Source organism: Agrilus planipennis, unplaced genomic scaffold, assembly GCF_000699045.2.
Source record: "Agrilus planipennis isolate EAB-ADULT unplaced genomic scaffold, Apla_2.0 scaffold48, whole genome shotgun sequence".
Lineage (NCBI taxonomy): Eukaryota > Metazoa > Arthropoda > Insecta > Coleoptera > Buprestidae > Agrilus > Agrilus planipennis.
This window is the reverse complement of record NW_020438937.1, coordinates 1,481,716-1,497,362: the sequence shown is the minus strand read 5'-3', so window position 1 is coordinate 1,497,362 and position 15,647 is coordinate 1,481,716. Positions and strand designations below refer to the sequence as shown.

Below are 15,647 nucleotides of genomic sequence, written 5' to 3'. Positions count from 1 at the left end.
TGGCGGTAAGAGATTTGCGGACAATGAAGAAGTAATCGAAGCTGTAAATGGTTATTTTGAGGAGCTTGACGAATCAGTCTATAGAGATGGCATTAATAGACTGGAACACCGCTATGAGAAATGTATCAGCCTTGGAGGAGATTATGTTGAGAAATAAAAAAAAAAAATTTTTAAAAACCTTGTTTTTCTTGGTCAGGCCGGAAACTTATCAATCCACCCTCGTATTTTATAACTATATTTTCTCTAGCAGCTTTTCTGACTATTTTTTCAGGATTTCAAAGACCACAAGACTCAATTTTGTTAAAGTTCGGAATAGCGATGATTCAGTGAATATTTTACCATAACTTGATGTTGCAAGTCTGATTGTTTTGGTTTTTTGGTTTCGTTAGTTAATTAAATCGCTGCATTTAATTAAAGTTCATTTTAAATTCCCGGAATGCCTGGTTATGGCTAATATATACGGAGTTCTTTATTAACGAAACTGTCTGCATAAATACTCCTTTTCACATGTTAAGTATCAAATCTCGCAGCTGTTGGATAAAACGATCGTTTTATTATTGTGTTCAACATTGAAAATCGTCGTGTTTCTTTACTGCTGACGTTTGGCTTCATAGAAGGCCTCTATCATCTGCAGACGCAATTAAAGTTGCTTAATGAGCATGAAATTCGTCGAAAAACAAGAGCACAGTCTTCCTGATAACGTATGACGACGGGAGAAATTCGAAACTAAGTTTCTCGCAACGTTTGCCGAAATTAAATTTCCACTGGATAGTTATTACATAAGTACATGTAGGTATATGCACTAATAAGATGAAACAGATTTAACAAATAACTGCCAGGTGATATATATTTTATGAAACTTTTAATAACACTTAATATTTAAAAGCAGAGGATAGCGCAGGGTCAAGACGCTTTCAAAAAAAATTAATTTAGAAATTCGAAAAAGGTTGCTAAAGGTGTATGTTTAGAGCACGGCGCTGTACGGATGCGAAACATGGACAGTGGGCGCGGCGGAAAAGAAAAGGTTAGAAATGTTCGAAATTTGGTCTTACAGGCGAATGATATGATACCGTGGATAGAGAAAGTTGGAAATGAAGATGTATTAGAAAGAATAAGAGAACAGAGGACTCTATGGAAGTCAATAAGAAATAGGCGAGATAGGTTAGTATGACACCTTCTCAGGCATGAAGGTCAAGTCAGAGACATTTTAGAAGCAGAAACGGAAGTTAGGAGGGGTAGAGGTAGACCTAGTTTAAATTGCTGTTTGCAAATCGTTCAGGATGTGGGTTGTTCTAATTTTAGGGAAATGCGAAGATTAGTTCAGGATAGAAAAGAGTGGAAGTGCGTGTCCAAGCAGTCCTAGGACTGACGGCCTTATGATTATGTTAAATCGGACGCACCAATGGTGAGGTAGCAGCAGCAATTTATTAGGTCAGAGAGAAAATCAAAATTAACAAGGAAAATGAGAGGTATGATTTTAGGACACATTATGAGACATGAAGAGGTTAGAGAAATGCTGGTATAAATAAGCGTACTTATCTAACGTCATTCGTTTTTAAAATCATAAAAAAGAGAATTGTAAAGCAGTTTTTATAGGGGAAACCAAAATCAAATTACTCCGGAAAAAAATAGGCATACATATTAAATTATTTTCATTTGAAAATAAAACGTGTGGTTGGCTGAAGCAACATACAATATACGTATATAATAAGAATAACGCGTTGGGCATATACATAACTTTGTAATATAAAAATACTTCGTCTGCCGAGTTTTATGACGGGGATGCTAATAATTTTATTTTTTTTTTTTCGTGTCTGGAAGTTTAATTCGGCCATTAGTGTCGTTCTTTGAGAGTCATCACAACAAGTCTCTCTCCAACCTGACGACGGTTGAACGGACGAACTAACAGGCCGGGTTTGGGTTTAATTTTGAGCGCGCTCGTATCTATTAAAGCAGCTGTTTTACAGTTCTTTAATCGCAACTCTATTAGAGCACTTAAACCTGCCTATCTCTAGACGTTATCCTGATGTTTTCTTCGCAGTGAAAGGGTTGAGTTTTTATCGTTTTGACGAGTGGGTCTTATTAAGGCCGTAGAGTCGTCGTAAAAGACGCTCCATCACAGGAAATAAATGGAAACTAAAGATTGTCGTAATATAATACGATTTTAACTTTTTAAACAACTTATTAAGAGACTCTCGAACTTTTTTCTGCCTCTTCAAGAAAAAAGCTTTTAACGACGAGAAAAAGACCAGTTGAAGAACAATTGAAATGTAGAAAGAATTGGGTACCAACTGTACCTGACGATTTTTCATGTCAAGGTTGTCCCGTCCAACTTTTGTTCTTTTAGGTAGCTATTTTCACTGCAATGAAATGAAAGCATAGAAGACCATTACTTAATATCTAAGAAAACACAAAGGTAATTATCCAGAATTGGGGCTCTAGTCTAAAATCGCTTCAAAAATGTTTTCATCGATTTCCGGTTATTCTACATAATATAACTGGATATTAGAAGGTGGGGGAGACAGTTTTTTATGACTTCGTAAATTAAAAAAAAATTTTTTGAATGACAATTTTTCAAAATTCAAATCACAGTTGTAAACTGTAGGTACGGGAAGAGATGGGTATGCGCTCCGTGGATGGAAGGGGCGAATGTTAAAAATTATGCAAGCTTTTAATCTCTTTATCTCACGATTGTCACTGCATAAAATTCTTTTATTAATATTAACGGTGTTGTACGGGTGCGAAACATGGACAGTGGGCGCGACGAAAAAGAAAAATTTAGAAGCTTTCGAAATGTGGTGTTATAGGTGGATGATGTCGATAACGCGGGTAGAAAAGGTTAGAAATGAAGAGTTATTAGAAAGAATAGGAGAAGAGAGGACTCTATGGAAGTCAATAAGAAATAGGTGAGATAGGTTCGTAGGACACCTTCTCAGGCATAAAAGTCTAGTGAGAGACGTATTAGAGGCAGAAACAGGAGTTAGGAGGGGTAGAGGTAGACCTAGATTAGACTACTGTTTGCAAATAGTTAAGGATGTGGGCTGTTCTAGTTTTAGGGAAATACGAAGTTTAGCTCAGGATAGGAAAGAGTAGAGGTACGTGTCCAACCAGTCTTAGGACTGATGACCTTATGATGATGATGAAAACAAGAAATTTTATCACATTATGGTTAGTTAAAAAGAAGAAATTACAACAAATTAGATTTGTACTGATGTTGTTAGTTAAACTAGTTTTCAATTGTTATTATTTATGCACAAAAGTTTTTATTAAGAAAAAAGAAAGGATAAATAGTATCTCTTATTGTTTTGTGATTCATGTCTCCTCTTCTACCTGCTGAGCAATTTTCATGGGGAACTAATTACCCGCCGAGACAATCTAAATTACAAGCTCTCCTCTGGTCCCGTCTGTCTGACCTTTCTTTCAACAGGCCCGTCTCGGAAACAATAAATAAATTATTGCACCATGTCAAGCTTTAGCACGGCTACGTTTTGCCGTGCTGCGCCATGCCATGCCATGCCATTTCGATCAGGTATCGCGATCTATCTGTAACGTGCCATTAGCTGTATCGAAGATTTGCATTTAAAAATCGGGAATTGAATTTAAATGAAGTATTGTCTTGTAATGGGGCGCGTGTAGTGAGTGGATGATGCATAATCTCATTGTCATCCCAAACGTGAAACGGAAAGAGCTGACTCTTTTCTTTCTCGTTTTTTAAACTTTTTTATTATACCTGACTTTTTCTCGTCTCGAAAAAGTTCCCAAGCTAATGGCCGTCTACTTTCAGGATCCACTGTTGCCACATATAAAACTGTCTAGACCATAGACATAGGAATATACAGATGGAGCACACCCCCTTCTAAATGTGTTATAAGCGAATAATGAGGATACCGTTTATAGAAATGGCTGCATATGAGAAGGTATTACAAAGAATATGAGAATAGAGGTCACAAAGGCATGAAGGGTTAGTTGGAAACATATTAGAAGCAGAAACAGAAGTAAAGAGGAGTATAGTAGACTTAAATGCGAAAATTAACTCAGGATAGGAAAAAGTAGAGGTGCCTGTCCAACTAGTCTTAGGACTGACGACCTTATGGTAATGATTTCAACTTCATATCAACTATTTCCAAATCTTCCTATTCAAGGAAAAATGTTATTCAACATGATCTAAATAGCAATTTTTCTCCAGGGACATTTGCCAATTTTCCTGAAAAATATTTATTCGCATCAACTATGAATGGTCAAAGCCAGAAGCTGAAACATGCAAAGGCTTTTAAATATTATTATGTATATACTTCCGGTAACATGATTTGTGACAATGCTCCCATTTTACTGCAGTGACACATCCACTGATGTTATGGTTATTTGTCGTTATTTGTCTTTTAAAATAATGAAAAACTGATGGAAAAAGTTAGTACATTTACCACGTTATGATTTACAAAGTGGATTTTAAAAATTCAATCGCAAAAAAAAAATTTCCGTGGAATAGGTATAAACGACAATTGAAATTTAAGAATGTGTTCGCCAAAGATTGCATAGTTTTGTTTACAAATATATTCTGTACTGATTTAATTGGTGTAATTAAGGAGTCCTCTTAACGGTGTGAGGAAGGGGATTTTCACCATGACGATTTCGATAGGGTTGGATTAATTTGAGTTACTAGTTTTCGAGGACGATAAAATAATTTTACAAGGAATAATGATCTTATATTGGATCTTTTTCTTATGGTAAGAATAATGAACAGTTTTTCCCCTCCTGTCTATGCCTAAATTGGCGTAATGATTACCAAGAAGAAATACATTATCCTTATGCAAGATAATGCGAAATAACGTATCAGATACAATAAACTTCTGTAGGTATAGCAGGTTTTTGTTGCACGTCAATTGAGATATGAAATCATACAATGACTGAAGCAAATCGACATATCTTCTCGTTCTTAAATTGCGAGGTGTGTGGGTATTAAAAGTTATTACAAAAATGTTCGGCAACATTGTCGACAACTCTGTTAAATTCTCGCCGCGCTGATGGGATACTTTGTATGGGCGAATGAGTGTAAACGCTTTGCATAATGCAATATAATTCTCTACAGGACGACCATTTATTTATATTTCCTTTACTAAGGATTCTTGTAAATACTTAGTTTTTTCATTTTGTCTGCTGCATATAAGCATACAAACGCAATTAAATGTCTACGGTACTATACTATATTCAAATTAATTCGCTTTGGATCTTTTGTAATAATGATAAATATGGTAGTTTATGTAAGCAACTGTTAGCATAATTTACTATTTGTCTGTCTGTTTCTCTGACTCATTGTCAGTCAAGTAGTACTTTTTATAGAATTAAAGAAAATAGTAAAGGCAAGCGCGGACTAAGCGAGTGAACGCTTGTTCGCCCTTCCCCTTCCACTATAGATGCAATATTTTATAGCTTTCAAGGTTGCTTATTCCATGCACCGATATTTACTCCTAACTGTAGTATGTAATTTTCTGATAAGGGCTTTAAGAAGGTATCTACTTCTCAAACAGAATCTTCGAAACAGATTCAACATGTGATTGGTTAATTTAGAATAGTTTTCAACTAATAATTTAGAAATCCTAATGTTTTTTTATCAATGAACGTTCGCTCTACCTTACAGTTCCGCCATATTTGTCGGTGGAGGAGATTCCCGGCTGACCAACGTTAGTAGTTCGAAATAAGAAAATAAGCAACTGCAAAAGGTTTTTTCTTGTTCAAATTTTGTTCGTCTAGTGTGAATGTACCTTTACTTTTGCTTTTTGAAGAACATAAATGCACCTATAAATGTGCATAATCCGATAATGAGCAGCGAACGCCATGGCTTAGAGGTTTAGACCATTGCTTAGCATTGGACGCGTATCTCACTTCTTCCCATCTGAAGTCAATCATTGCATTTCTCGAAATATTAATCTAATTTTGGTCTAAGTCTGCCTCTTTTAACTCCTATTTGTGCTTCTAACACTTGTAATATGTATAAGTAAAATAGAATTATTAACGTAATTAAGAATTCTATTTGGTTTCCTCCTGCAGACAGCGTTGTACATTTATAAATGCAAGCGTAACCTTATGGAAACCGCTTGAAATCAATAGGAAGGCCGACGTGTATACATTACGAATTTATAAAGGATACATTTAGTAACTTTTGTATAGATGAGGGCATTTACAGTATAATGGCATACTATAAAATACCGCTGAAAAGGCGAAAGAAAATATGTTGCGATATGAATACGAAGCTGAATTGAAGATTGTGCGTGATTAAGCTCTAAATGCTTTTAATGAATTGACTAGGTATAATGGTTTGATCCCACGATAAGTTAATTTTCGTTTATCATCAAATCCTTTCACAACACGTTATTTACAAAAGGCAAATTTAGAAATAAACGACATCATACATAATATTAGTGACTTAATTGTTTATTGATCGATAAATTGGTATTCGGTTTCAGAAACCTGCAACAGTTTCTAAAATAGAAAGTGTTGTTTTATGTTGAATTTATGAAAAGGTGCTTTTTACTATAGTTCCTAGAAAAATAACAGGGCAACACGTCCACTATAATTTTTTACAAAAGATAAAAAAATACCTACAAAGGTAGTGTAAACCCAAAAACAATGCTTTATATTTCGAAAAATTCCCTATAACGTTTACGTTACTTCAGTAATTAGTGTCGACAAATAATTTTAGGTGGGGTGTGGATGTTTTTGAAAATTTTTATCGAAGTCCATCATCATCATCATCATCNCAAAAGCTTTTCATCCCATAAAAACTAGATATATAAACAAAAACTTTTATAGAGGTAGAAGGACCGAGCGGCATGGCCTAGAGGTTTAGTCTATTGCTTAGTATTCGAGAGTACGCCGGTTCAATTCCGAATCCGTCTGCCTTGGTCCAAGTTATTTTGTGGTTTCCTTGGATAACTTAGGCAAATGCTGGAGCAGTAATATTCCATAGATAATCTTTCATTCTCTTCTGTCTTCAATTCGTCCGTCTCATCTTTCTCACCCGAACCACAACCCACCCATTCCCACGATTCCTGAAAAGAGACTGAAGAGGGCTTTCCGCCCTGCCTTCCGGCGTACTCCAGAGGGCTGCCCGCCCGTCAGCATTAGTGGCTGGTGGGAATGNTTAACGAATCTCCATAAAATGACGTGTAAAATTACAATTTTTTAAAATTTCAATAACTTTTTAACGGTTTAGTGAATCGATTTGTAATTTTTACAGGAGTTTTAGAGTTGAATGAGGAACGTTCTTCTAAATTTTTATTTATCTCGTAGCATTCTGACATACCTCATAAACATCCTTAAAGCAATTTCTGTGAATAGGTTTAAAAGCTAAACTTGAGTAATTTGACCCACATCATAACATAAAACATTTATTAATCAATTTCTTCTATCCGATATTTAAATCCCTGATGATGCGGCTATATTTGGAAACGTGTTTCCTCTGTGGAAAAAATAGTATCTATCTAAAAAAACACAGTTGCGGGAGGAAATCCATATACGTATAGGTGCATGCAATCTGGTTTCCATGATCCCTTCGTAATCTATATTTCACAAAGCATCGAACTAACCTTGATTAGAGCAGACGATGCCGAGAAAAAATGCCAATATCACCGTGAGTGACAGACATGGGCCGGGAGGAGACGCCATGGTAACTCGATGCAGGCACGAAGGGTGTCTTTCGATGATGGCACGGCTTTAGGGGGTCCTAGTCCTACAACGACATTGACGTCACATCACAAACACACACGCGCGCTCACACATTTTATCGTATAACTAGCAACCCCTCTGCGTATGTCTGTGCTGTCACATGATGTGCGGCTACGGGCCTCCTTGTTTCCCGGATACCGGATGCCGAGTTGACGTTCTTCGAGCAGTGGTACCTCGGGTTTTTTGTTCCTGCAACAAAAATTCGAAAGTCAAACATCGACTTGACAGTTTGACAATGGGATAGACAACAAGAGGGAGGCAGAAACGCCAATAATTAATTCAAGACACAAAAAAGGACAGACGATTTATGCGTTAGATAAGAAAAACCTCTAGTGTTTGTAGAGGTTGTTTGCCGTTGTTTTTCGAAGTTATCACGACACTTTGACCATAAATCTAACCGATGGGATACTTACACGGAACGAGACATCCTTTCATTCTTACATTAAAAATACATAATGAATATTAGGGTGGTCTACTTTTCATAGATGTTTGTTCTTTCGATTCTGTATAATTTGTTAATATTTACAGGTCAGAGTATTCATATTTTGAAGTCTCTCAGACCTACCTACGTATACATTTCTTAATGTTTGATGTATCCGATCTTACTCGTTCTTCTTCCTCGCAAATCCAATTTGCGTTCTTGTTGTGCTCTACAGGTTTTGACCATATATTGGACCAAAATTCAGTAATATCTTCAACTCTTGGGGCATCTTTGATTAAAACCTTTTGACATTCAAGAGATCTGTAAAAAAGTTTTTCATTTGTGTTAAACATCCTATTATCAATTTTCCTTTGATTCGATTTTCGATATCGTTTCAGTCTCTTAGCTTTTGCCTGTAATTTTTGTTTCATTGTTTCTAATTCTTCATCAGTACTTCTGTTGCTCGGGTTTAATTGCCTTCGTTTCTTTTAAGCTTTTCAAACGCTTTTGCCATGCAGGTTTTTCTTGAGATTTCTTTTGTGCATTTAATTTGTTTAATATGCTTGTTGTTGTTAATGCCCAGGCATAGATCATAATATTTTCTAGACTGGGTTCTGATACATTCTGTAACATACTTTGTATTAATAAGTTTTATATATTTACAGTTGTCATAGCTTTATTCCTGTTCCCTTGTAATTTAGGAATCATTGGTCTTTTTGTGGGTCCATGCCTTCATATTGATAAAATTTTCTAGAAGCTATTACTGACTAAAACTTCAGAATTTGACAAAATTTAATTTTAAGGGTGAGTTGAAAATTTCGTTTTAACAAAATATAAAGACCGCTTTTATAATGTCGGATTTTAAGTTATCGATTTCTGGTTTATTAAGAAAAATAAAACCCTGGCTGTGCAGCATCATATTTCATCGGTTCAGTTGAAGAGAAATGATTGAGCAACACGCCGCCTATACATAAACCATTTTTTTTTACGGTAGCAGTGAAGCGTTTGAGTGACGAAATTCGATATGTTTTATTTTGGACCGACATCAGACAGTGCCTCCTTGATATGGTAATTCTTTGATGTGAAATCTTCCCCGTCAACAAGTACGATTATTTTTCGGCGGGCGCTGGGTAGAAGTTTCGTACGAAGACGATCGCTGTATTAACTCTGCAAATAAACGAACTGCATGCAGGTGATGGGTCGATCTTTTCAATACTCGGACGGAAAAGTTGGCGTGTGTTTATATATACGAGCACGTCGAATGTGTGAACTTTTCCTTCCTTCTCGAGGGAAATGTCTCGTTCGTGGCAGATTCCTATGGAAATGAATTCAAATGACGCTTTTGGGGGAGACGAAAATCGCGAAGAGGGATCAAACGAACTGCTCTTTGCAACAATACCTCGTCACTATTGATCGTTTTGAAGATGTACCTATTCACATAAATACATAACGAAATGCGAATTACGATATTTCTGTTAAAAACGACGAGCATTTACAATTTTAAATGACGCCCTGGGGTATTTATTCATCGGAACATGCTCTATTGCAATGACCTAGAAAAAGTGCTATGAAAGGGTACTAAAGACAATTAATTCGTTATACAGTTCCTGTAGAGGTGAGCGTGTCGGAAAAAAGCGTTTGAGAGGTGATGTTACGGGCGATTGATGAAAATGAGGGAAAAAAAAAAACAAAAATTTTCAGTCTCAGAGTCTTTCAGCGCCTCTGAGAGTGTCTCTCACAGTCTCTCAGTTATTGCCTAGGTGTTTTTATGGATCTCTCACAGACTCTGTATGAGAGACTCGAACGATAAAATTGTTAATTCAGAGATTCGAGTCTCTCACAGAGAGACTGAATNGTGTAGTTAACGATGCTGAAGATTTTTGATAATATCTCAAAATAAACCCAGTATTATTTCAATTCTGAGCTGTTGGAATCGTTTGGAATGAGGAATTACGAAGAAATTGAGTTCAAAACCTAAACCTTGCGTCTCTATTGCACTGTTACTTACTACTGTTTAATTCTTGTTATTAACATTAATTGTCTCCAAAAATGTACAAACAGTAACACTAATTAGGACCTGATTTAATAGGAAATTTAGTAACATGATTTCGAGCGTTTCATTTTGTAAAACTTCTTGAGAATCTCTTTTCGTGTGGTAATGTTTATGTAAATGTAACGAACGATGTACATAAATAAGTAAAGGAAATATTTACTAGGAAACAATGGCATTTGGTAAACAACAGATGTCTCTAAGTTTGTTGACAAGATCTATAAGTTATGTAGTAAAACGATACACACCGGGGAAAACCAATAAAAGCAGCAAATGTAAATTAGGAAACAATAGTTCTCGTGTTACTGAAACCATGACCCGGAGTATTTAAAACTGCTTTAATTGCCAGAACAACTGCATACGGCGGCCATTAACGCCGTCGTATTCTTTTAGACAACCACCGAGTTGTAAAATCGACTATACAAAGAACGACGAGAGGACCAGTCGTGAGACAGAAAATTAATAGTTCCAAAAACTCTCCACTTGTTCCCAGCCTCTATAACCAACACGTTTACACTTTACACCCTCCCTCCCTATCATCAGACCGGGTACCTAGTATAGAATAGAACTTCACTTCGAAAGCACATCTTAAGTGCTTTTTAATGTACCACTGACTTCCCTCTCCCCCTTCCCCTGTCTTTCTCACTCTAAATAACCGTTTGGAATTAACTTCTAACCTCCCTCAGCTGCTAGCATAACCTGCAAAATAAATAAAAGAAAAAGGCAAAACCTTCAGGTAGACAAGATTTTTAACGCGGGTTTCTAAACTGAATATTCTATCCACCTACAGCATATTATAGACAATCAAGACGATAGTTTTATTTTATAATGAAACGCTTGTCGTTATTGGTACCTAGTAAAGGTAATGAGGAAGTGAATTGGAATTTACTTACAAAAGTTCCTATCTGGATAAATTTTGAATCAGAGCTTCAAAGATAGAAGGCGGAAGACATACATAAGGGGACATTTAAAAAAAAAAACCTCAAGATTGACACGTATTCATGTAATTTAAGTATTTATCGAATTCTAGAGTTTTAATTTTTAAGTGAAGCATGAAATTGTCAACATGTTTATCATTTTAATTTTAAATAAACCGTTTGTATAATATGATATTCGTTTAGAAAGGTCAAATACTTGAGACGTTCAGCGGCGATTTTGAAAAACTTGGTTCATTTGTATTCTCAGATGTCAGGGACCTTATTGAATTTCAATAACTCATGCAGCAGTCGATGTTATCTCCAAAGCATCGGCAAGTAGCGATTGGCGATAATTTTATTATAAACAGTAGATTATGCATACCGAAGCGAACGTTCTCTCTTGGAAAAACATTTAAAAAAACATTCCACCTTCGCTCACCCGAAATACCAGCGGGGTTTATATTTTAATAAATTTACACAATTATCGTTACAATTGACTTAAACTGACATATGTAAACTTTACATTAACTTTCTATTCCTTCGAAAATGTTTATGTATTTTTTTTGAATGGAAGTTATCATCTATATTCATTAACAATGTCAATGTAACTAAAGAAATACTGCAAATACATCATAATCCAAAAATTTTTTTGCCAAAATCGGAACTTTGGTTTCAAAATGGCAATAAAGGTAAACTATTTGTAATATATGTACATATCTTTGAGGGATTATCTTAATTAGGTAACGCAAGATTCAATAAATTTTGGTCTTCTTCGCCCCGGGTCAAGACCGCTACACCTGATATCTCACCTATTCGTTGTATCACATTGCTAAACTTCTAAACAACAGAAATTTATTTATAGGACGACATAATTATTCTGGCAATATATTATTCACGAAATTTTTCAGTTCTAAAATCGTTATGTAACACACCTAACAGGACCGTAACGCCAGACTAGACTAGAATTTCTTTCTACCAAGTCGTGCTAAGTATCTTATGGACTTTCCCTACACATTTTGATCTTCAAGTATTGAATGCCAAAAGCTTTTCATCCCATAAAAGCTATATATATAAACAAGAACTTTTATAAAGATAGAAGGACCGAGCGGCATGGCCTAGAGGTTTAGTCTATTGCTTAGCATTCGGGAGGACGCCGGTTTGATTCCGAATCCGTCTGCCTTTTTTTAATCACAGAAATCGAGCGGCATGGCCTAGAGGTTCAGACCATTGCTTAGCATTCGGGGGGACGCCGGTTCGATTGCGGGTCTGTCCCGTCTCCCTTGGTCGTCCAAGTTTTTCTGTGGTTTCCTTGGATCACTTAGGCAAATGCTGGGGCAGTAATATTCCACAGATAATCCTTCATTCTCTTCTGTCTTCATTTCGTCTGTCTCAACTTTCTCACCCGAATCACAACCCACCCATTCCCACGATTCCTGAAAAAAGGCTGAAGAGGGCTTTCCGCCCTACCTTCTGGCGTAGTCCTGAGGGCTGCCCGCCCATCAGCATTAGTGGCTGGTGGGAATGAAACACCCAAAAGTTTTTGAAGTGAAACTTATTTACGCACGGTAGATTATGTTCGTTTCATGCGAATTGCCATGTAACGAAATCATGCAACGCATCTCCCCCGCTGTCTGTCCTTATGTATGCTTAGATCTTTAAAACTACGTAACAGATTTTAACGCGTTTTTTTTAATAGATAGACTAATTCAAGAGGAAGGTTTATATGTAACACTGATAATTTTAGATGTTTGTAATGTGATGTCGTAAATAAACACATTTTTTNGAGCGTGTTCGAAAAAAAGCGTTTGAGAGGTGATGTTACGGGCGATTGATGAAAATGAGGGAAAAAAGTCACTCAGAGTCTTTCAGCGTCTCTGAGAGTGTCTCTCACAGTCTCTCAGTTATTGCCTAGGTGTTTTTATGGATCTCTCACAGACTCTGTACGAGAGATTCGAACGATAAAATTGTTAATTCAGAGATTCGAGTCTCTTACAGAGAGACTGAATGATTAAAACTGAAATTTGACGGACTGGAGTCTCTCGTAGAAAGACTGGGATCTCTGAAATATGTTGAACTTAGAAAATTTTAACCATGTCTATCGAGCTACCACTTATTGAGAGTTTCGAGTCTCTCGTCCAGAGATTCGAGTCTCTCGTTCAGAGATTCGAGTCTCTCGTTCAGAGACTGGAAACGATATGAGAATCTCTCTATGAGCGACTCGAGTCTCTCATTCAGAGACGCTAAACAGTTTTTTGGCAGTCTCTCTCAGCGACATCAGAGACTCGATGAGAGACGGAAACTCGAGTCTCGCTTTCAGAAACTATAAGAGACTGAAAATTTTTGTCTCGGGTAGGTATAAGAAAAATGAGAGATAGGACAGACACCTTCTGAATTTTAATGAAGGATTGGTTAAAGACACATTAGAAGCAAAAAATATGGATAAAGAAGCCCAGAGGCTGGATGCATTTGCAATTAGTTTGTAGGAAAATGTGGGACATTCTATTGCAGTGGAAATGTNCAGCGACACCAGAGAGACTCGATGAGAGACGGAGACTCGAGTCTCGCTTTCAGAAACTCTAAGAGACTGAAAATTTTTGTCTCGAGTAGGTATAAGAAAAATGAGAGATACGACAGACACCTTCTGAATTTTGATGAAGGATTGGTTAATGACACATTAGAAGCAAAAATATGGATAAAGAAACCCATAGGCTGGATGCATTTGCAATTAGTTTGTAGGAAAATGTGGGACATTCTATTGCAGTGGAAATGTGAAGATTTGCTAAGGATGGGAAGGAGTTGGATGGAGGAGCGTGATGTAGTTTTGATGTTTTGTTTTTAGTAATATTCTTAACNATAAAGAAACCCAGAGGCTGGATGCATTTGCAATTAGTTTGTAGGAAAATGTGGGACATTCTATTGCAGTGGAAATGTGAAGATTTGCTAAGGATGGGAAGGAGTTGGATGGAGGAGCGTGATACAGTTTTGAAGTTTTGTTTTTAGTAATATTCTTAACATCTTAACTCTCTACTCTTAGATAAAGTAATTTGTGGTTGTTCGTATTTTTTAGTCATACCCGGCCTTTATTTTAACTCTTTTAACAAGGAAAACTTGAAAAGCTTGTTCAGGAATGGAATGCCATTTGTGTAACTGTGACTCTTTCAGTATTCTCAAAGAGAAAGAGGTTACGGTACGAGTACTTAACGTTAGACCTAAGGGGACATTCCATGTACTACTAAATTTTTCAGTAGTACCTGTTTGAAGTATGTACTCTTATAATTTGGTTTTTCATGAATTGCTAATGATGTACCAGGACGTTTGCTATTATCCCAATTATAGGTATATTTAAAGGTAAATTTATTATACAGTTGTAACTTTTCTAGTTAACTTTCGCATTTTCTTTGGTTTTATATTAAACCTAAGCCCATTCAGTAAAAGATACCTATTGGTATTTAGAATTTAAGTTTAGAAAACCTAATGTAAATGTGGCATCCTCATGTATAGCATCAGGTAGGTGTGGACCCATAATCTATTATATTAAGAGGCGGAAAAGGGATGGAAGAGGCAGCAACGACTTTGTAAGACAATAGAAAAATGTTTTTTGTTGGGACAGGGGGTAGGGGTGAAATATCAAATATTATATACAAAAGAAATACACATAATATAACCGAACCACAACCGAATCTACTTCACACATAGTGAAAAATACTTTTCGATTCACACACGATGCCTGTGTAAAAAAATTAAAATTAATACAAAGCTTTTATTAATGAGTATGTCAGCTATAACATGCAACGCATGATTCATTCCGTAAATTTTTAAAAATATCAGGAATACGTAAATAATAATAATAACAAAGAATTGCACAGTACGCATTAAATACTTACAATTAGTAATTGTTTCTTGTAAAAGCTGTTTCCAGTTAACAAAGTTTAATTGTATTTTGTATCCTATCTGTTATTTACATTAAGTTTATAGGCACAGTATGCTCATTATATTCCTTTGTACTTGAATAAAATAGACAAATGCATTTATGTGAAGAAGAAATAGCAATATGTTCCTTCAAAGACGGCCGATAATAATGTCTTGATAATCTCGAGTAATTTATGTATTGTACTATAAACGTATTGAATCTACATATATATAAAGCCATTTATTAAACAGAAAAAAATAATTTTGAGTTGTATTTCTCTTTCGAAACCATTCTCCTTAACGAACTATCTCTTCAAATAAGAAAGAAGAGTTACATTTTTGTATGATTACTTCTAATGACTTAATCACATTAAGAATACGAACTAATTAATTAAACAGGTACAAGAAACAGCCGCCCGAGATAAAAATGTTCAGTCTCTCAGAGTCTCTGATAGCGAAACTCTAGTCTCCGTCTCTCATCGAGTCTTTCTGGTGTCGCTGAGAGAGACTATCGAGAGACTGTCAAAAAAACTGTTTAGCGTCTCTGAACGAGAGACTCGAGTCGCTCATAGAGAGATCCTCATTTCGTAACCAGTCTCTGAACGAGAGACTCGAATCTCTCAATAAG

General features: G+C 36.0%; 1 protein-coding gene across 1 annotated transcript in view; it reads right to left on the bottom strand.

Moving 5' to 3' along the window:
- LOC108732543 (netrin receptor unc-5-like) overlaps positions 1-15,647 on the bottom strand; it is a 232,577-nt gene that overhangs the window by 153,089 nt on the left and 63,841 nt on the right. Inside the window, exon 2 of the mRNA XM_018463415.1 lies at positions 7,584-7,911. Within this exon, the coding sequence (XP_018318917.1) occupies positions 7,584-7,662 (79 nt within the window). The 5' untranslated portion in view covers positions 7,663-7,911. The remainder of the gene's footprint in view (positions 1-7,583; positions 7,912-15,647) is intronic.